Here is a 22,759-nt window from a genome sequence, read left to right on the forward strand (position 1 = left end):
ACCCGAGATTACTATAAATGTTAATGGTTGCAAATTTATCCAACACTTACATTATACTTTCCTGTGTGACTTTTATCAAAAATAAAACCTAACTTTAAACTCAAAAATAGTACTAACATACTTTTAGAAAGAATAGGTTAAATTATCCTAGGAGTATAGTGTATAAAACTGGATTAATTTGAGGAGAGAAACCATTGTTTGTTGCTGATAGTGTGACTTACTTTAGAGTTCCTATCATAATGGTCGTGTATGAAAAAAAATATAGATCATGAGAGTCCTTCCCGGGATGAAAACGCTATTCCAGAGGTTAGCCTGGAAAATTGTTTATATTAACAAATAAAATAAAAGATATACAACTTGAAGATTTTTTTTGTTAGGCTTTAAATCTGAGCAGGAAAGCTTAATACAACATAAGAACAAATTTTGTAGGAGGTTGTTAGACTGTGTCTCTTGATTCAGCTGCAAGCTATCAGGCCTTTCATGGCATAGAGGGCATAGAATGTATCAGGCTGTGTGACAATGAATTTTGTTGAAAAGTTATCATCAGTTGATATATGCACTGTATTAAGACAAGTTTCTTTTGTTTCTAGAATATAATGTAAGTAGACTTTGTAGTGGTAATAGATTACTTTCAGAGCAAAATATGAATGTTATTTTTCCTTAGTTTGTTATGCAGACCTGCCTCGTACTTTGTCTTTCAAAATAATTGAAACAGATGCTGGTGAGAAGTGGAGGCGAAACATACTTATGCTGTCCACTTTGCACTTTGTCTTACTTTTGTACAGCATTTCTATTATTTGTTCATTTCTGTGCCAATTAATTTAACTTGCCTATTTTACTTTCAACAACCATGATCAGAAATCGGTTTAAGACATTATTGAAGTTACTAAATATACTGCAGTGGCCATAAAAGTAAGAGTTAATTAAATAAAACACTAGTGACATAACTGCTTTTTTTCCTTTAGTTCTAATCACCTGAGAAACAGAAGAGCAGAGTTTAGATTGAAGTAACTACAGTTAAAAACCAAACAGTCGTCTTGTGTTTGATGCTGCATAGATGGTTGTAGAAAGAACATTCACCTACCTTCTCAGTTAAATTACATAAGTAGAAAGAAGCTGTTAAATAAATAGCCTTTGCGTCCTGAACAATATGACAATATGTGTAGTCATTTGGTGTTAATGATTCTAAGGATAACTTACTTTCAGGGCTTGTCTACATGGACACCTTACATTGGATTAATTTGTTAGCTCTGAATCCAGCGCATTAACTGTACTTAAATAAAGTATGCCCACACTGCTTTGTTATACAGGCTTAAGGTACTTTCCTTGCTGATCATATCTATGCTGCTCTGTTTGTTTGAATTAACTGCACAGCATTCTGGGCAGATATCCCATGGTGCAATGTTCTGCTGCTCAGCTATATGCTCTGGGATTTTTCTCAGTGCATTGTGGGACGCTTACTGAAACCTACAGGAATTTTGAGACTTGAGGTCAAACTAACCAAACGCATGATTCCTCTCCTGCCATCCATAAATCATCCATATTTTGCCAGCGACACTTTTGAACTGTTATCAGCCACCATGGAGGGCACGCTGCTGTGATCATAACAGTCATTAATAAGAATAGGATGATTCACATGCATTGGCATTTGTGCAGTTAGATGGATTTGGCTGGGCATCTGTGAACAGCTTTGGATTCCACAGCAGTATAGCTACAGATGGACATAAAATGGAGCAGTTACCTTTTCAGGGCATTTTTCTGGAGCAGTTTCATTCAGTTGAGCACCACTGACTGGTGGGAGAGGATAGTGATGCAGAACCAGGAGGACCAAGAGGCCACCGAACTTAAGGATGTGGAATTCTGCTTTCCTAATATCTGTGTGGTGCTTACCCTAGAGCTGCAGTAGCAGAATACCAACATGAAAGCTCTCCTCAGCTTGGGGAGGCATGTTTCCATCACCACGTGGAAGCACGCCATGCCTGATTGCTACTGGTCAGTAGCCTAATCACTTTGGGGTTGTCATGAGATGTTTAATGCTGTTAAGATAGTGCTGCTGTGCCAGGTCATCAGCATTGCAATGCATGTGGCTTTGTATGGATGGGGCTCCTGAACTTCATTGGGCTGTAGACGGGGCCTGTGTTCCTATTCTTTGAGCCACCACTGCCACACCAGGCCAAAGACGTTATCAACAGGAAAAGGGTATTTCTCCAGGGTGCTGCAAGGCCTACTTGATCACTGTGAAGATCACATTCTTAATGTAGGGTGGTTGAGAAAGGTCCATGATGCTAAAATAGGTAGAAATTCAGGTCTACTTGCTGGAATGAACAAGGGAATTTTTACTCCCCTAACCACTATGGTCACTAAAGGAGTTAGGATTTCTCCTGTCATTTTGAGAGACCAAGCCATACTCTTTGCTTCCCTGGCTTATGGAACTTTTACTGGACACGTAAATAAGAGAAAGGAGTGATTAACAGTACCCTGAGTAGTTGCAGAATGACAGTGGAGCATGCATTTGGAAGACTGAAAGGAAGGTGATGGTGCTTTCTATCAAGGCCGACTGTTTTTCATCATTATGTGCCTTGTGTGATAAGTGCTTGGCATATATTGCACAACGTCTGTGAGAGCAAGGGAAGAAACCCTGGAGGAAGGGCGGGAGCAGGTGGCAGGGAGAGTTTCTGAATGTTATGGACAGCTGGAGAGGGTATCTTGCAAGGAGGATTATTTTCTGTGGCCCAAAACACCAAATAGTTCACTTAAAAAAAAAAAAAAGTTGCATGTGGACTAAAAGCACTGTAAGACAAGCAAACTGAAGTTACTCTGATGCATCATCTCTGTGTGGACAAGCCCTCAATTAAAGTCTGTTAAAATCAAGATACCATTATTTCCTCCTTTTTTTTTCTGTTTTTGTTTTGGCATAGGTTGTCTTGGAGACACACAGTTTTGTTTTAGATTCCGACAGTCTTCTAGTAGGAGGCTCTCACTGCATTGTATGCTGGACCAGCTGGACAGAGACTTACCAGTTTCCTTAAAGGTTGGAAATACACTAAAGGAAATATATCCCAGTTTAAAAACAGAAAGTTCAGAAGTACACTTAAAATTTAGCACAGGTACCCTAATTCTGATCTGAATTTTTGGTGGTGTCATAATGACCAAATTTAATTTAGAGAAGCTGATTAAGAAACATTTTCAAAGAGAAATATTCATCAAATTCCTTCTTTTTTTTGCATGATATTACTGGATGGTATTTGAATTGTAAAGTATTCTAGTAGTTATCACTTTTATTAAGTGCTTTTTCTGTATACACCTTTACCTCGCTATAACGCTGTCCTTGGTAGCCAAAAAATCTTATCGCTTTATAGGTGAAACCGCGTTATATCGAACTTGCTTTGATCTGCCAGAGTGCGCAGCCCTGCTCCCCCCGGAGCGCTGCTTTACCGTGTTATATCTGAATTCGTGTTATATCGGGTCGCGTTATATTGAGGTAGAGGTGTATATGCTATTCATCGCTAGATAAGTGGTGTGGTACAAGGAAATTCCACCGATGACCAGATCCACTCCAGGGGTTGCCCTGAACACTAAAGATAGAAAGTAGTCAGATCCATGGTCCTGAATAAATAATTGATTTGGTTTCTTAATGAAAAATAAAAATACTTTTCACTTTCCAAGATCTGAATTCAGAGTTCTGTTTTTCTTTCAGCTATTGATGGCATCACCTAAATCGAAGCTGCACTTTCTGAATTCCTTTACAAAACTAATTATCTTCATCTACGTCTGGGAAAATACAGAACCCTGAACTCAAGCCTTGATTGATAAATATAGGTGGAAAAGGTTGTGAATTCTTGGGTTTAGGGTGGATGGAAATGGTTTAAATACTTTGTGCTAAAATAGATTTGTTTTAAGTCTGTGCATTCTTTTTCTTAATGATTTGGGAATGTTTTAGATGAACTTTTTAACGTGTGCTTTTAAACATTAGTTCATAGTCATACAATACAAACCAAAATCAGGAGACCAAGATTTAAATTACTAAAATATGAAAAGGAAAGGGAAAAATCTTGAATACTTAATGAAAATGTCCACAGTGAGCCTAGAATGAAGGATTCCTTATTTGACAGACAGGTTTTAACTAAGGCTAAGATTTTTATCACAGTTATTTTTAGTAAAAGTCACAAATAGGTCACGGGTAATAAACAAAAATTCATGGAGCCCGTGACCTGTCCTTTACTTTACTAAAAGTAACTTGGGGGGAGGTGGGGGGGTAGGGCTAGGTAGGGGGTGAAGAATGGAGTCCCATGGGGGGGGGGGAGATTGACAGGCGCCGCCCTGCGTGCCCCCCGCCCCCCTCAGTTCCAGGGGCTGCAGCAGGGGGTGCAGCCACGGGGGAGTACACAACCCCCTCTCCAGAGCTGGCTGCAGCTATGGGACGGGTGCGCAGTCCCGACTGCAGCCCTGCCAAGCCGTGGCGGGGATGGGGGGCACATGGCCCTGGGAAGCCACCAGTAGGGTGCATGGCCCCTGGTCTAGCCAATGGGCAGGGGCACGTGGCCCCGGCCCTGGCTGTGGCCCCCAGTGAAAGCGTCCCGGCAGGGGCATGTGGCCCTGGCTGCAACCCCTGGTGGAAGCAGCCAGACTGATGCTGCAGGGTCCTGATTCCAGCCAGCCCCATTTGTAGGGCAGGGGCGCACAGTTCTGCCTCCTCCTCCTGGAGCCCTAGAAGTCACGGAGGTCTGGTAAAGTCATAGAATCTGTGAACTGCATGACTAAATCGTGGCCTTAGTTGTAACATATGAACCTTAATCCAAGTATATGGTGTATGCCTGTTGGTTGTTTAAGATAATCTGTATTGTCAAGTGACAAATTTTAAACAATTTTTTTTTAGGTCAGTAGAAGCTCTTCAGTTCACTGTTAAACCTTACACTATGTAGCATAGCTCTCTTTTTTTTTTTTTTTTTTTTTTTACAAAATTCAGTATTGACCTGTTATTTTTTTTCTTACTGATAATCCATGCCAAACTGTTGATGAGCCAAATTATAGCATTATATTTGACTTTCTGATAGTGTTTTCCAGGAGAAACTAAATCTGGTTGCAGAAAATTTCAGGGGGACATGGGTACAGGGATAATAGAAACAGCAAGCACATTGAACAAACAAGTCCAGCTAGTGCTACAATAGTCCATCTTGAGCTTTTTTGTTCAAGCAGTTGTAGAATTTTTAGTTCCTGTAAAGAGGGTGAAGCAAATTATCCTTTCACTTTACAATATATATCAAATTTAGAGTATGTAAGAAAACATGATGTTTTAGATAACACCTAGAATGTTCAAAAATAGGGAACAGTCTTTACTTTCAAATTGATTTTTTTTATTTATTTTTTTTATTTATTTTTTTTAACAGAAGGACCCTGCATATTACTATGGCTATGTATATTTTAGACAAGTTCGAGACAAAACATTAAAAAGAGGCTACTTCCAGAAGGTAATGAAATGTCTTACTAGAAAAACATGTACAACATCTATTCCAGAGGCCATTAGACTTGAAGCTCAATAAGGCAGAAGCAGTGCTCATGCTTTTCTTTACAGTTCTGAGTATATTGGTGCTCAAGAAATGAAATATCACTTACCTACCATTGAACTGTAGCTGCAAAAAAGAGTGTAGGGCATTCATTGTGTTCTTCCCACTATAAATGTTATTCAGAAGTCATTATTTTATATAGTCTGCATGTATATCTCCAAAATAATTGTATTCACAGTACCTTTTAGTAAGAGTAGTCCATCAAATGGAAGAAAAACTCCAATAGCAAGTTTGGGTTTTGTACATTTTAGTTTATAGGATCAGAGAAATAGATTCCTGGTACTCTGATTCCTGAGGGTGAAAATCCTTATAATATCAAGCTGATGTACCTTACAATGTGAAGAAGCCATACTAGAAAAGCGGCAAAGAGTCCTGTGGCGCCTTATAGACTAACAGATGTATTGGAGCATGAGCTTTCGTGGGTGAATACCCACTTTGTCGGATGCATGTAGTGAAAATTTCCAGAGGCAGGTATAAATATGCAAGCAAGAGTCAGGCTAGGGATAACAAGGTTAGTTCAATCAGGGAGGATGTGACCCTCTTCTAGCAGTTGAGGTGTGAACACCAAGGGAGGAGAAACTGCTTTTGTAGTTGGCTAGCCATTCACTGTCCTCATCCTCCCTGATTGAACTAACCTCATTATCCCTAGCCTGATTCTTGCTTGCATAAGGTGCCACAGGACTCTGCTACTTTTACAGATCCAGACTAACACTGCTACCCCTCTGATACCATAAAATTCCAATCCACACTGGTGAAATTAAGTAACCATGTTAGTAAATGGTTGGAGAATACTGTTCTGAGAAAACTGTGCTTAATGGCTTTGGAACTGTTATAGCACATTTTCAAGCTATAGTGTGGGCCAAGCTTTAAATAGTACTCATTTTAATAGGGGGAAGAACATCAACTCTGTTGAATTCAGTCTTTTCTAAGTTGTTTCTTATATTTACATCTCTTAGCTCGTGATCCACTCCCTTCCCATTATTGGTTCTGATCTAGACCTTTTATAGGTTCCCATATCTGAAAGATGGAAAGGCGTGTACTTGTGAACCAGTGCTGTTGTGGCTGTACTCTGAAAAATGCTCAAATTTTTGTTTATTTTTTAAAACACTTTACTTAACACATTTTCTGTGTCTGAAGTAATATTTGTGTACTTCAATGACAAATAATTTTAACTACTTTTCACTCTTGTTAGCCCTGCAAATCCAACAAAACTACAGCAGAATTAACTGAATTTTATTCTGGCTTTTATCTAATCAACAGAATTGTTAACCAAATTCCAATTGTAGGGTTAAACTTTACTCTCACTAGAAGCTTGCATAAGTATAACTGAGGGCAGAATTTGGCTTGCAGAGTATAAATTACTGGTGATGATGCACAAGCGAGAAAGAACTCAGTTTGTCTTTAAGTTTCCTGGTTGAGCTGCAGGTTAGGCTGTTATTAAAGCCACCTGTTTAATTATAGTAAACTGAGCAAGCTTAACACAGAAGCCTTTGTATTGCACACAATCACACCATGCCATTTGTTTTTTACAGCCAAACTACACTATATTGAAACAATAAATTGGTGGCTGCTGGCATTTATAGATCTGTTTGTCGCTACTTGTAGTTACACATTTGGTTGAAAACTCACACTTGTTGCTAAATGATTGGGGGTTTTTTTTGGTAAAAATGCCTGTTTCTGCTTTTCGAAGGGAATCAATTAAAATGATTTAATCTTGGATTATTTTGCTGCTTTCTTTATTCCAGTCCTTGGTTCTCATCAGCAAACTACCTTATATCCATCTTTTCCACGCTGTGCTTAGGCATATAGCACCAGAATATTTTGTAAAGAATGAACCTTTCCTGGAAGCAGGTTAGTTAATACTACTTTTTTGGTTTGGAAAAGCTCATAAAAGCTTACATAAATTCTATGCAATAAATAAGCTAAATACTAATGGCATTTTCTAGCTTGTTAATAACAGGAAAAAAAAGATTGTAGTTTGCATGTATTTTCTATCTGGGTGGGCTGTTAGTTAAACTCTTAAAAATTGGGTTGAAGACTTATTATCTAGAACAGTGGTCTCCAAAGTGGGGTGTGCAAGAGGATCCTTTGGAGTGTGTGGCAGGAGGAGCACTCTTTTTTTTGCGCTTTGGCAGTTCGAGCGGGAGTCTGAGTGGCTTTTTTTTTTTTTTTCCCTTCGGCGTGGCAGGGGGTGCTGATCAAAAAAGTTTGGAGACCACTGATCTAGAAGATTATAATATGGTAGAACCTGACTCCTTCCAAGGGTATCCCAATGCTCCCCATTGAAGAGCCAGAAATCTGTCCTCTCAGTCTGGGTACCACCTGCTCAACACAGGTAGTTGCCAGCCTCCGTAATTTGCTCTCCTTGCAATTTTGATTCACTGTCACAGAGAAAGGTATAATGGCTCTTGAGCTTTTGCTGATGAGAAGGGAGAGTAGGTGGAGGAGGCAGTGGCATTTTAATGGCTTCCTTATGCCCATTGGATCCTCTGAACTTCTGGAGCTACTCATATGGGGACACTAAGAATCTGGGTTTGCCTCCATCTCCCAGAAGCAACAGCAATAGGAGACTACCAATAATAAGTGACTCATCACTATCTCAGAGCTTCACTAAATGCCATAAATGGTCCAGGTGTGAGATACGTTCTCCTTTTTCCCCAGGCTGGTTCTGCCCTGAGCAGTGTCTTGCTGCTTTGTGCTTCAGTGAACAGCAATTTTGGAATCAACATTCAGTTTTTTTCAGCAGTTTACTGAAGTGCGTATCTGCAGGGTTTTACTGTATTGTATCCCAATCTTTGACCAAAAAACAACTTTCTTCTGTGCTTAAAGCTTGCACCTGTGAACTAGTGAACAGTATTCACTACAAATTCTAGAAAACCTGTAAGCTTTCTAGCCACATGGCTTTATCATTGGCATATCACTAATATTTATTGTTTATCTTTAAAAAATTTAGTTGCAAACTGTGCTCATGGCTAATCTGTATAACCATGTGTTCCTTTTCTTTCTCTTGCTATGTAGTTGTACTTACCTAATACAATGGAGTCCTGATCCTAATTGTGGCCTCTGGCTGCTACTGTAATATAAATAAAAGGAAAAGAAGACAAAGTGATACCTTCTTATTGGACCAATGAATAATTTACAAAACCTTATATTAGAATAACATGCACCATTGAACTTTTCTATAATATGCAATAAGATGTCTTCAGAATGTGAGACATACAAAGTAGATGACTAAGTGAAAAGTTCTTCTTCGAGTGATTGCTCCTATGCATTCCATTGTAGGTGTGCGCGCCGCGCGTGCACGGTTCTTCGGAACATTTTTACCCTAGCAACTCCGGCGGGCCGGCTGGCGCCCCCTGGAGTGGCGCCGCCATGGCGGCTGATATATACCCCAGCCGGCCCGTCCGCTCCTCAGTTCCTTCTTTCCGCCCGTGACGGCTAGTAGGAACAGTGGAGTGCTCCCTTACCTCCACAGCCCTAGCGTTTCTCCGTAGTTTAGTGTATATAGTTGTTAGTATTTTGTTAAAGTTTCTTGTTATAGTTGTTTAGTTAGTTGTATAGTGTAATAGTTAGGGAATTAGAGGGGTTAGCCCTCTTCTTCCGCCCCGGTGCGGGCTTATGCCCGGAGCACCGGGATTCAAGCCCTGCGTGGCTTGCCAGCGGCCGATGCCAGTGAGTGACCCGCACGACTCCTGCCTCTGCTGCTGCCTCGGAGAGTCGCACAGGACAGATAAGTGCCCGATTTGTGTGGCTTTTAAGCCTCGGACGAGGAAGGAGCGGGACTCTCGTTTAAAACAGCTCCTTATGGAGTCGGCTCTCCAACCTCCGGCACCAGCTCCTTCGGCACCGAAACCGGCCTCCGTGAGCAGCGCACCGGCAGCACCGAGCCGCTCCGGTACCGACACGTCTCGGCACCCTGCTCCGAAGACCCGGCACCGCTCGCTCTCCCCGAGGAAGAAGCAAAAGGTGCCGAAGACGGCCACTGCGAAACAGCAGCAGAAGCCGTTAGTCCAGCCGCCACCGACCAAAACGGTACAGGCTGAGACAGTGCACAAGAAGTGCACCGGGCTGTCGACTCCGGCACCGCAAGGGCCGTCGAGTCCGGCACCGCCCAGCTCCCCGGTGCCGACCGAGGAGGAGCTGAGGCTCCCGTCCACGCCGGAGGCGTTCGCGACGGCGAGGGAGCTGATCGACCTCACGGCCGATACGGGCCATCAGCTTCCAGCACCGCCGGTGCGGACAGTGAAGTCCATCGGAAAGCCACTGATGATGCGCCCTCCGTCTCCTGGCGGCCGAGGTGATCGGAGCACCATGATCCGCTCTCGCTCCCGTTCTCCCTCTAGACGGCGGTCGCCAACGCACCGGGGCCGAGCCGCACGACGGTCAACGTCGAGACGCCGCTCCCCATCTCGTCACCGGTCGCAGTCCCGGTACCGCTCGCAATCGCGGTACCGGTCGCACTCCCGGCGGCGCTCTAGGTCCCGGTCGCCGGCACCGCACCAGGTCCGGCTCCAGGCATCGCGGGCGATATCGAGACTCTCGCAGCCGCTCACGGCGACGTCGCTCCCGATCCAGGTCTGACTCCCGGCGCCGCCGGTCGAGCTCCCGGCGCCGCCGGTCGAGCTCCCGGCACCGCGCTTCACGCAGATCCCGCTCGCCCATCAGACCGCATGACGACCGGCACCGTCCGTCGGCACCGGAGCGACAGTTTACTCCGGCACCGGACGTCCGCCCGGGAACCGCAACGGCTCCTCCCTGGCCTTCGAGGGAGCCCTCAGTTGCTTCTCCTGAGGGCAGCGCGGTAGACTTCAGAGCGGGGTCTCTGCCGCAGGACCATGGACCCCAGCAGTGGGGATTTTGGGTGCCCTGGGCCCAACATGAGCAGGGACCTCCCCTCCCTCCGAGACAGCCTGGCTCGGCGCGCTCGGTGCCGGTGGCCACTGTCAGCAGGCCACCCCCGTCTCCAACACCACAGACCGCCACTCACGGCACGCCGTTGGGGCAGGAGACACTGGCACCTGATCGCCCAGAGGCAGAGCAGGCACCTGAAGAGGTGCTTCCAGGTCAATCCTCGTCCTCCTCTCCCGACGAGGCTGTGGCAGGGGCGTCACCATCAGAACCCCCGCCTATTGACCTGAAGGCGCACCAGGACCTTCTGCGGAGGGTAGCGAAAGCCATCAACCTACCCGTCGAAGAGGTCCAGGAGGTGGATGACCCCATCACGGATGTCGTGGGAGCAGACGCCCCCGTGAGAGTGGCGTTACCGTTCATCCGCACAATCCAGCGGAACAATGCCGCCATTTGGCAGTCGCCATCCTCCGTCCCTCCCACGGCACGCGGCGTGGAGAGGAAATATTCTGTACCACCTAAAGGGTACGAATACCTTTATGTGCACCCCACACCGGACTCCTTAGTAGTACAGTCCGTGAACGACCGGGAGCGTAATGGACAGCCGGCAGCTGCGCCCAAGTCTAAGGAGTCCAAACGCATGGACTTGCTCGGACGCAAGATTTACTCGGCGGGCGGCCTCCAACTCCGCATCGCGAATCAAATGGCCTTGCTATCCCGGTATATGTTTAACATCCTGGGATGCCTGGGGAAATTCGCGGAGCTGACCCCACAAGACTCCCGCCGAGAATTCTCGGCCCTCCTAGAAGAGGGCAAGCTGGCCTCCAGGACCTTGATTAAAGCAGCGGTCGACTCAGCGGACTCGGGGGCCAGGACGGTGGCGTCCGGGGTAACCATGCGACGCATTGCGTGGCTGCAGTCGTCCACTTTGCCGCCGGAGGTGCAATATACCCTCCAGGACCTCCCCTTTGAAATGCAGGGCCTGTTTTCTGAGAAAACTGACACCAGAATTCAAACCCTGAAGGACGGACGAGTGGCAATCCGCACTTTGGGGATGCATACACCAGCCACTCAGAGGCGTCCCTTCCGGCAACAACCCTATCGGCCCGGGCCGCAAGCCAGATTTCGGCCATTTAATAACCGCAGGGCCCCATTCCGCCGCAGACCATCGGGCGGGCGGCGTAACCAGTCCCAAGGCTCGTCCAAGGCCCCTCAAGGCCCCAAGCCGGCCTTTTGATGGGACGCCCGAGGACGGCGCACCACTCTCACCCCAGGATCCATCCCCTTTGTTTTCAAGTCGTCTTTCCTGCTTCCTTCAGGCGTGGTGTTCTCTAACATCAGACAGCTGGGTGCTCAACACCATTCAGCACGGCTACCGCCTACAGTTTATTTCGCCCCCTCCCTCCCACCCACCTTCCCCGTCCCTCTTCAGGGACCCCTCTCACGAGCAAGTCCTCTTACAGGAGGTCCAGTCTCTGTTGAGCGTGGGTGCCATCGAGGAGGTGCCCCCCTGCAGGCGGGGCAGGGGATTCTACTCCAGGTATTTTCTCATCCCCAAGGCGAAAGGAGGTCTTCGTCCCATCTTAGACCTCAGGGAGCTGAACAAGTACCTCTGCAAACTCAAGTTTCGGATGGTAACCTTGGGGACCATTATCCCTTCCTTGGATCCGGGAGACTGGTTTGCCGCCCTCGACATGAAGGATGCTTACTTTCATGTGGCGATTTACCCCCCTCACAGACGCTACCTGCGCTTTATGGTCAACGAGACCCACTACCAGTTTGCGGTGTTACCCTTCGGCCTCTCCACCGCACCGAGGGTATTCACCAAATGCGTGGCGGTCGTGGCCGCAGCCCTCCGTCGTCGTCGAATTCATGTGTACCCATATCTCGACGACTGGCTGATTCGTGGTCGTACCCAAGACCTGGTAGCAGCTCAGGTGTCCGAGATACTGCATCTGTTTCGGTCCCTCGGCCTGCTTGTCAACGCCGACAAGTCCCACTTAGTTCCGACTCAAAGAGTGGAATTCATAGGAGCCGTCCTCGACTCCACTCTGGCCAGAGCCTGCCTCCCTCGGGCTCGACACGAGACGTTGGCCTCCCTGATACGGTCACTGCAGGCCTTTCCAACGACAACAGTGCGGTGCTGCCTACGTCTCCTAGGTCACATGGCAGCGTGTACGTTTGTGACCGCACACGCAAGGCTACAACTTCGCCAGTTCCAAATGTGGCTGGCATCGGTGTACCGCCCTCAGCGCGACCCACTGGATATGGTGGTGGTGGTGCCGAGTCCCGCTCTCCAGTCGCTCACCTGGTGGCTGGATCCGGAGACAGTCTGCGCAGGGGTTCCGTTCCGCCCTCCTCGGCCGTCGATCACCCTGACCACGGACGCGTCGGCGCTTGGATGGGGGGCTCACGTGGGAGACCTGCACACCCAGGGCCTCTGGTCAGCCCAGGAGCTCTCCCTCCATATCAACGTCCGGGAGCTGAGAGCGATCCGTCTGGCGTGTCTCGCCTTTCTGTCTCACCTTCAGGACCGCTGTGTAGCGGTGTACACGGACAACACCACAGCCATGTTCTATGTCAACAAGCAGGGCGGAGCTCGATCCTCCCCGCTTTGCAAGGAGGCGATGCTCCTCTGGGACCTTTGTGTGACCCACTCGATTCGCCTCGAAGCGTTTTTTCTGCCGGGGGTGCAGAACACGTTGGCCGACCGTCTGAGCAGGTCCTTTGCCTCCCACGAGTGGTCGCTTCGCCCAGATGTGGCTTACACAATCTTCCAGAGGTGGGGGTTTCCCCAGGTAGACCTCTTCGCCTCCCGGGCCAACAGGAAGTGCCACAGATTCTGCTCCTTCCAGGGCCAAGCTCCAGGCTCCCTCTCGGATGCGTTTCTCCTGCCGTGGACAGAGTCCCTCCTTTACGCGTTCCCTCCGTTCCCGCTCGTCCACCGAGTGCTGCTCAAGCTTCGGAGGGATAGGGCTCGCATAATACTCGTCGCTCCGGCCTGGCCGAGACAACATTGGTACACCATGCTGCTCGAGCTGTCGGTTCGGGATCCCATTCCCCTCCCGCTATGGCCGGATCTCATCACTCAGGACCTCGGCAGGCTTTGTCACCCGAACCTGCAGTCGCTGCATCTTACAGCTTGGTTCCTGAGTGGTTGACCGACGCAGAGAGAGGATGTTCGGTGGCGGTGCAACAAGTTCTGCTGGAAAGCAGAAAGCCTTCCACACGCTCTACTTACCTCGCGAAGTGGAAACGCTTTGCGCTATGGTGTGACCAGCGAAGTCTTAACCCCTTCTCGGCACCCATCCAGACCGTCCTCGATTACCTCTGGTACCTGAAAGGTCAGGGTCTCGCGATCTCGTCCCTCAGGGTACACCTGGCAGCACTGTCAGTCTTTCGACCCGCTATAGGAGGTCGCTCCGTCTTCTCCAACCCAATGGTTGCCCGCTTCCTTAAAGGGTTAGACCGGCTCTACCCTCAGGTGCGTCCTCCTGCTCCGACTTGGGATCTGAACCTGGTTCTCGCCCAGATGATGGGCCCGCCCTTCGAGCCCTTGGCCACGTGCTCTCTGCTCCATCTCACCTGCAAGACAGCCTTTCTCGTGGCGATCACATCCGCCAGGCGAGTCTCGGAACTTCGCGCCCTGACGGCGGGTCCCCCGTATACCGTCTTCCACGGGGACAAAGTGCAGCTTCGACCGCACCCGGCCTTCCTCCCCAAGGTGGTCTCGGCCTTTCACCTCAACCAGGAGATCTTCCTCCCGGTCTTTTTCCCGAAGCCGCACGCCTCACCTCGTGAGCAGCAGCTCCACACCCTGGACGTCCGCAGGGCCCTCGCTTTCTACATTGACCGGACGAAGCCCTTCCGGCGTTCGACCCAGCTGTTTGTAGCGATCGCAGACCGCATGAAAGGCGAACCTGTATCTTCCCAGCGGATTTCCTCCTGGGTGACGGCCTGCATACGAACATGCTACGAGCTTGCTCGCGTCCCCCCGTGCCGACTCACTGCGCACTCGACCAGGGCGCACGCCTCGTCGGCCGCCTTCCTGGCCCATGTTCCCATCCAGGACATCTGTCGAGCGGCCACCTGGTCTTCTGTCCACACCTTCGCCTCCCACTACGCGTTGGTGCAGCAGTCTCGAGACGACGCAGCCTTCGGCTCTGCGGTATTACACTCCGCCACGTCTCATTCCGACCCCACCGCCTAGGTAAGGCTTGGGAATCACCTACAATGGAATGCATAGGAGCAATCACTCGAAGAAGAAAAGACGGTTACTCACCTGTAGTAACTGGTGTTCTTCGAGATGTGTTGCTCCTATCCATTCCAGACCCGCCCTCCTTCCGCACTGTCGGAATAGCCGGCAAGAAGGAACTGAGGAGCGGACGGGCCGGCTGGGGTATATATCAGCCGCCATGGCGGCGCCACTCCAGGGGGCGCCAGCCGGCCCGCCGGAGTTGCTAGGGTAAAAATGTTCCGAAGAACCGTGCACGCGCGGCGCGCACACCTACAATGGAATGGATAGGAGCAACACATCTCGAAGAACACCAGTTACTACATGTGAGTAACCGTCTTTTCTCAGGGAAGTGATGCTGTTGGGGACAAATGTTAATTTAAAACTTAAATTGTTCAGTATGTATACAAGTAATTTGAATTTCTAGGAGTATGAGATATAAACTAGATATACAGCACACTGTATCTATTTGACTCTCTTTTTCAGTTTGTAGTGATGTTGATCATTGGCCACCACCAGTCCCAGGGAAAACACTAAGTTTGCCTATTATGGGTATTATAATGAAGGTAAATGTATGGCTTTTTACCGGGTTTCCCCCTCCCCCATTGACTGTATATATTCAATGTATTCTGCCTTGTTTTCATAGTTAAGATTGGGAGGATTCAGAGTAAATGTCCTGGAGCCCTTTGAAAACATATTAAAATAGATATTTATAATTTTAATCACTAATATTTTACATAGAGGTTCAAAACAAATGTTTAAAAAAAAAAATTGCAGTCCTCAGCAGCTAGCTAATTGCTGTTTCAACACCTTTCCTCCAGAATATACTTTCCAAGAGGTTTTCATAGTGATTTCATTGACATGCCAAAATATATTGGCACATTGGAGAAAACTTTAAAATATTTAGGGCTAATTTTTCTATTATATGAATGTAGCGCCATTCAGGTCAGTGGAGATACACTGATGGAAATTGGAGGAAAATCTGACTTGTCCTAATAGTTTTACAATATTTTACAAATCTGCAAATCAGTCAATATATGGGGCTTGGCAGTCCAAGAATTTAAGCAACTTAAAAACTATCCCTACCCCAATATTGAATACAAAATAAAATAATAAAAAAAAACAATTAAAGCTTAACCTAGTACACACTAAACTAAACCATAGCAACTGCAGTGGTTGGATGGTGATAGGAACTGAAGCATTTGGGAGCCACATTCCTTCATAGCCTTGAATGGATTTCATGCATGCAGAGTTTGTGACTGCGGAGTTGTTGTTAGCAAATGGTTCCAGGCTTGTGGCCAGAGGCCTGTGCATTCCCAAAGATGGAGATCTGTGAGAGACAATTCTGGAAGAATAAACTGTTCTTACTAATAAAGCAGTGTTCTGTTTTTATTATAACTTCTAATTGGCAAGAACTGAATCTGCCTTATTTTGGAGTATCTTCTGTTTTTCTAAATTCTGAATATTTAATTCTCAGATAAAAGAAAACAGAATGCTCTTTTATAATGGCTTTATTTTTTGGCATTTAGTTACTTGGAAAGTGTGGGAGGCTGCTACTGACACTTTCAGCTATATCATGGCTTCCCCCCCCCACACACACACACTATGCTTAGGCAATTACTAGCTCTGTTTCAGTCTGCACTCCTGAGCCTCCACTCCTCACTGGTTTCCAATATGATATGATTTAGGGTTGCAGTACTAACAGCTGCAGGCTGTGAGGTCAGGAACTACATAAACATTTTTCGGTTTGTTTTGGTTTCAACCAATATTTATAAAGAAGTCTGAGGTTTTGGGAGACACATTCTCAATGGTAACTACCATTTTAAACCGCGAAGTGTAAAACCTATATAGTATATTTCTTTCCTAACTTCTAAAATGCCACAGGTTCTGAGCTCTCTGTTTTCACTAGGATTTTTTCCTATTAAAATGAAACTTTCAGTTTGCCTCTGGTAAAACAAACCAATCATATTCTTATTTTTAAAAATGTTTAGTCATGTAATATTGTGTAGGATTTTTTAACATTAATATAGTTCTTGTAGCTGTGCTCTCTAGCTAGATTTTCAGTATTGTCAGGGGGAGTTAAGTATCACTCTTTGAAGTCGTACCCTCTTATTAATTATTTTCCAAAAAGTTCAGCCTGAGGCAGACAGCCTGCATGGAAAACTTCAGCCCAAATAGTTAACATTTGACAAAGTTATAACAAACTGAAAACAGGGTCTTCTAATGGGAAATGTCAGGGAAACTTAATAATAGCACTGCCTAAAATGTTGTCTCATACTTGGTATTCTAAGCTTAAATTAGTTGGATATAAGGAAAGCTAATTACTTTTTTTTTCCTCCTAAGGTGCGGATTCCAACATGTCATGACAAGCCTGGAACAACCCACATAGTACAGTTCACACACGAGGTAGGTATCAGATATTGCTATAGTACAGACCACTGAAAGAGAGCCTGTATCTTTCGATTTTAAATTATTACTATCTTGGTGTATTTTAGATATGTGAATTATAGTATTTTAATGCTGATATACCCAACATACACCTCTACCTCGATATAACGCTGTCCTCAGGAGCCAAAAAACCTTACCGCGTTATAGGTGAAACCGTGTTATATCAAACTTGCTTTGATCCACCGAGTGCACAGCCCTGCCCCCACGGAGCACTGCTTCACCGCATTATATCCAAATTCATGTTATATTGACTCGCATTATATCGGGGTAGAGGTGTATCGGTTTTCTTGCTTTTTTGGGATGAGTAAGTGAAAGCAGTTTGAGATGGCTTCTTTGTACAAATTTTGATGAGCTTGATCTTAAAGCACTGTCCATTCTAAATTATTTATTTTTGTTTCTACATGTACCCCTTTTAGAAATCAATCTTAATAAAATAAATGAAGAAAAATCAATAACACTATGCTGTCACACAAAGAGAGGCAGTATTGGTTATAGTTAGGCCCCAAGTTACTGAAGGCTGAACACATTGACTTGCATCTGGACAACAAATTGAAAGTTTCATGCAGATATTGGAGCACAGTGTAATTTGTTCCCTGTGAGAAGCCTGATGGAATGCTTATGTACGTCCCTTTCAGTATCTTTGCAGACCATCCTTTCACTGCAGTCTCCTGATTTTTTTATGCTCTTGTGTATTGTGCTCCTTCAGATAGGTTTCTTCAAGGTGCACAACATGTCTGTTTTCCTTAAAGGCTTTTGATACTGTGTTTCACATCTCATGCTCTGGGTTGCATAGCCACACAGGCCATTTAATTTTGTGGTGCTGGGGCCTAGCAAAAAGGCAGCTGTACCTGAGAGAACATATTACTCAAATGTGATATGGTGGCTTAAGAGATGTTTCCATGAAGCATTGTTTGCCTGAATAGTTATTGAATAGTTTGAGAAGTATGCAACAATTTTAGAGTGGGCCTGTGATGAAAAGGGAATTTTCTGTAGTATTTTTGCAAGTCCTATGTATGCTTCAATTTCTACTGAAGGTGGGGAGGGCTAAGTCTGCTCTCAGAGCAGGCTTAGAGAGAGAGGTGGAATTACATCACTGAGCTGTCTGGAACCCGAATGGGTCATTTAAAAAGGACTGGCCAAGGCCAACTCCATATCAGGGGAAATTCAAGAAGACAATGGAAAATCCAATCACCAGGACATTGACACCTAGCAACCAATGATGGAGAGGGAGATGGATTTCCCTGACTCTCAGCAGGGAAGCTGGGCACTGACCCCAGTTTGAGAACAAAGGACTTGGATGTGTAAGGTTGGGGGATAAAGGGTTGGCTTCTAGAATGAATCTGGGCTCTCACCTGGAAACTGTCAAAGGAGGTCAGACTGTGAGAGAGACACAGCACCTGAATAAGGGGTTCACTACACTGTGGCTGGGACTCTGGGCTAACCAGAATGAACTGTAATTTAACCTTCATTTCTCTGTGCTAACCTAAGGATTGCAATGCTGTGTGCCAGGTAATGAATAAATGGTTACCTTGTTTTAAAAAGGCTGACTGTCGCATTGAGAGCGTGACGCTCTGAAGAGGTACAGTACAAGCCTCCTGCAAGACTCTGGTTTGGCTGGATTTGCTGCAGTGAGCCATGAGTGAGATGGGGATGCTGATACTGAAGGCCCACTCTTCAAGGCCACAAGCCTGCCCGGGTGGAACTGTGTGGGCCCTTGGGGTCCGGCACACCAAGGAGTCACTCCTAGGAGACTGATAAGCAGCTGGGGCATAGACCAGATCCTGTGACTCCATGACAGTGCCATAAACCAAAAAGTCAGGATACTTTCCCTATAAACTATTTTCATTTTCAGTGGATTATAAAGGGAGTGGTGGTTTTGTCACAGTGGTAAAATCCGATTAGTAAATACCAATTTGTAAAAAGTCACAGAGGAGTCATGGAATTTGTTGTGGATGGGCTAATGGTTAGGGCACTAGCCTGGGATTTGAGACACCTGGATTCAGTTCTCTGCTCTGCCAAAGACTTCCTGTGTGACCTTGGGCAAGTCAGCCTCTATGTGCCTCAGTTCCCTATCTGTAAAAATTGGAATTAATAATACTTCCCTACTCTATAGGAGTGTTGAGGGTAAATACGCTAAAGATTGTGAAGCACTTTGCGATCTGCTGCTGAAAAGCACTATATAAAAGATAGGTATTATTATTTATTAATTAATAAATTAGATAACCCGTTCCCAATTCTAGGTGCTTATGGCAATTGCAATAAACAAAATAAAACACTGAATGTGGCTATTTATCTAACAGTTTGGGAATTCAATCCCAACTAAATAATCTGTCATTCTACTACTTTAAACCCCTCCATAAAAACTCAGGAGCATATTTTCTTCCTGTGCCCCTTCTCTAATTGTGTCCTGATGGCAATCAAGTGCAGGCTCTCTTAGACCAAGGAGCAAGTTCCAAGGTTGAAAACGCCTTACAAAAAATATCCTGCCAGCGGCCCCTTTTTTGATCAAGGGGTTTGATACAGAGGCCCATTGGTGGTTCACTATTCTGTGTCAGCATCTCCTGTCAGGCCTGACATACTCATTACATCTGAGTCATGATAGATACCTAAAAGGTGGCATGTAATATATTACTGGAAGACTAATAACTCATTGATCATTAATATTCTTGTGTGATGTATGTAGGGGTATGTACAGAGAGTTAAATATGTACTAGAAATTATGTTCTTAATTTATTTGGCAAGCAGTGCGTAAGCTCAGTCTGCCTTAGACAAAGGAATGTGTATTTGCTTGTATGACCAGCCTGGTTGTCAGGCAGATACAATGAAGGCACATTTACATATAAGGTAAACAAAGCTATCAGTCTAACAAGTAGGGGTGAAGACAGCATGGCTCTACCTGCAAGCAGGAAAGAGAAGCTTGGTATGGGCTTACTCTTCAAATAATATATTTAAAAGGTTTATTGTCAGAGCATCAAATGGTAAGCAGTTGATCAACTGATTTATAATATGGTAACACTGTATACAAAGTGCAGCGAGTAAGGTCTTCTATGAAAGTCTGCAACACACTGATGATTAATATTATTGTGGGATGTATGTATAACACTGAGGAACTATGGATACTAACTGATATTGTGCTTTAAAGTCTGTGACCAAACAAAGGGAGAAACAGGTTTTCTCCCAGACAGGAGGGAAGGCAACTATCTACCTGTCTCCAGTAAAAATTAAGCAGTGTGGAATCAAAACAATGGAAGCTCTATTTACGTACAAATTAGCCGGGGAATGGGAAGAACAAGAAGGGGAAAAATAGCAAGATGCCTTCCTGGCTCTTGAAACAGAGATGATAAACTTTGGGCTGATATAAGAGGGGCAAAAAAGTCATTTGAGTTATCCATCACTTGGTGGATTCAAGGGGAGAGAGCCCTTGAAGTCACAGAACTCTGAGTCCTTCAACCAAAGGGTTGAAGTTACTGGGACTGAATATATGCGAAAAACATACTTAAGCAAATGATAACCTTGCCTAAGTTACACAGTCAACCTGTGGAACGCTTTGCCAGAGGATGTTGTGAAGGCCAAGACTATAATAGGGTTCAAAAAAGAACTAGATAAGTTCATGGAGGATAGGTCCATCAATAGCTGTTAGCCAGAATGGGCAGGGATGGTGTCCCTAGCCTCTGTTTGCCAGACGCTGGGCAGCAGGGGATGGATTATTTGATTACCTGTTCTGTTCATTCCCTCTGAAGCACCTGGCATTGGCCACTTTTGGAAGACGGGATACTGGGCTAGGTGGTCCTTTGGTTTGATCTAGTATGGCAGTTCTTATGTACTCGTAAAAGCATACTTTTACTGTTGTTTGTAACCATTGCTATCTTTACTCCTTATACTTGGTATGACTTAAACCTATGACTTCTTGTTTAATAAACTTGTTTTATTTTTGCTGTAAAACAATTCAGTGCTGTGATTGAAATGAGTGTGTGTCAAATCCTGGTTAAATTAATGAGCTGCAGTGTATTGTCTCTTTAAAGGAGCAATTAATTTAATTACTTCTGTGAGTGTTCCAGGAGAGGGCTGTTCACTATTCGTTACCTGCAAGGCAAAGTTTGGACAGGAAGAGTCCTGAAGAGTTTGCTGGCAAGGCACACAAGCTGGTGTGTCAGGGAATTGCCATGCAGCTTAGCAGTAGCAAAACTCTCATTTGCTCAGGCTAAGAGGGATAATACGGTAACTCACAATTCTGGAAATCCCAGCAGACTGTCTCATTGGCAGAAGATTTGGGGAAAATTTTGGATTGGAAGAGTGGTGCGGTTACTTTTCAAAGAGAACAAGGCAGTGGAAATCAGGGTGTGATCTGGATGCTTGTATGCTGGCTGTTGGCATCAAGGCTGAGAGCCACAGCAGTGTAGCATTTAAGGCACACAGAGTTGCTGGGCAGGTGGCGTCATAACCCCTTACTGGTCTGGGTTGAACCCTAAAGCATCAGGGGGCTGTTAGTTCAAGCAGCTTAGTTGATACCATTACAGTTGACACCCATAGAGAGAGGTTACCAAGTGAAAAACCATTTAAGGCTCAAAGATGGTTTTATCTTTGCTTTAACCATCACCTTAAACTTCCCCTGGAAACTACTCAAAAGCAACTGCAGGCTCTGGAGCAAGGTTCCTTTAAATAAGTCAAATTTCTTCACATTGATTTCAGGATGCAAGCAGGTGGAGTGCAGCTTCCTCAGCATTTGGCTATTGGGGAGCTGACTCAAAAATTACTGTTTAAGGGACAAACCCCTAAAAGTTCCATATTTGGTCACAGAAGCCATGGATATGATAAACCCACTGGTTTATATTTTCTCCTAAATCTCATGGGCTGAAATGTCTTAAACATTTGGTATCATCCCTGGGCTAAGACTAACAATTGCAACAAACTTAATGGATATCCTTACTTTATCCTTAGCACAGATAAATAACTAATATGGATATGACATAGTACATATCCTGCTTTTCATTTTTGGCCCACTTTCTGCAAACATTTGAGGACAACTTTTATTCAATACTTTGTTTTATACTGACTAAAAAGTTAATTTTCTGCCTTTCAGGAAGACACACAAATCTCCATTGCTTTACCTACTGTTCATGAAGTGGATCTTTTCAAGTAAGAATTTGGCCTTATTTTTCAGTAGTATTGAATATTCACAAATCACACTCAGGCCAATAGGAGCTTCATGAAACATGACTCTCTAGTTAACCAACTAATTTTAACGGCATCTTTGCAAATAGTTGTTAAGGCATTGTTTGCATTAAGATGACTTAAGGAAAGTACATCTATTACTGGTAGAAAGTAACTACAATAAGTAGCAAGGTCTATATAATTGAATATTTATTTATGGGAAAACTGTTCTAATAACTTAAAAATCAGGTTAAATGTTTACTCTGGTTTTTAAATGTCCTTTATCTAGTTCTGTCCTTTTAACTGGAATTTGTATTCATTCTGATGATAAGTATATTGGAATTGTTTATATGCTCTTTCTATAAATCTGTTTGCAGATGTTTCTGTCCAGTATTCTTTCACATTCAGATGCTTTGGGAACTAGTGTTGTTAGGAGAACCAGTTGTTGTTATGGCACCATCACCTTCTGAATCTTCAGATACTGTTCTGGCACTTGTTAGGTAAATATGATAGA

The 22,759-nt window shown here is 45.1% G+C and overlaps 1 protein-coding gene across 5 annotated transcripts in view; it reads left to right on the plus strand.

Moving 5' to 3' along the window:
* DENND6A (DENN domain containing 6A) overlaps positions 1-22,759 on the plus strand; it is a 59,511-nt gene that overhangs the window by 17,880 nt on the left and 18,872 nt on the right. For 4 of the 5 annotated variants that reach the window (XM_045024861.1, XM_045024859.1, XM_045024858.1 and 1 more), the window contains 7 exons: positions 2,919-3,031; positions 5,388-5,468; positions 7,310-7,415; positions 15,133-15,212; positions 16,990-17,052; positions 22,175-22,230; positions 22,623-22,745. In XM_045024861.1, coding sequence (XP_044880796.1) covers positions 2,990-3,031; positions 5,388-5,468; positions 7,310-7,415; positions 15,133-15,212; positions 16,990-17,052; positions 22,175-22,230; positions 22,623-22,745 — 551 coding nt within the window. In that variant the 5' untranslated portion in view covers positions 2,919-2,989. The remainder of the gene's footprint in view (positions 1-2,918; positions 3,032-5,387; positions 5,469-7,309; positions 7,416-15,132; positions 15,213-16,989; positions 17,053-22,174; positions 22,231-22,622; positions 22,746-22,759) is intronic. The other variant, XM_045024862.1, reaches the window with a different exon arrangement.

This window comes from Mauremys mutica, chromosome 7, assembly GCF_020497125.1.
Source record: "Mauremys mutica isolate MM-2020 ecotype Southern chromosome 7, ASM2049712v1, whole genome shotgun sequence".
Lineage (NCBI taxonomy): Eukaryota > Metazoa > Chordata > Testudines > Geoemydidae > Mauremys > Mauremys mutica.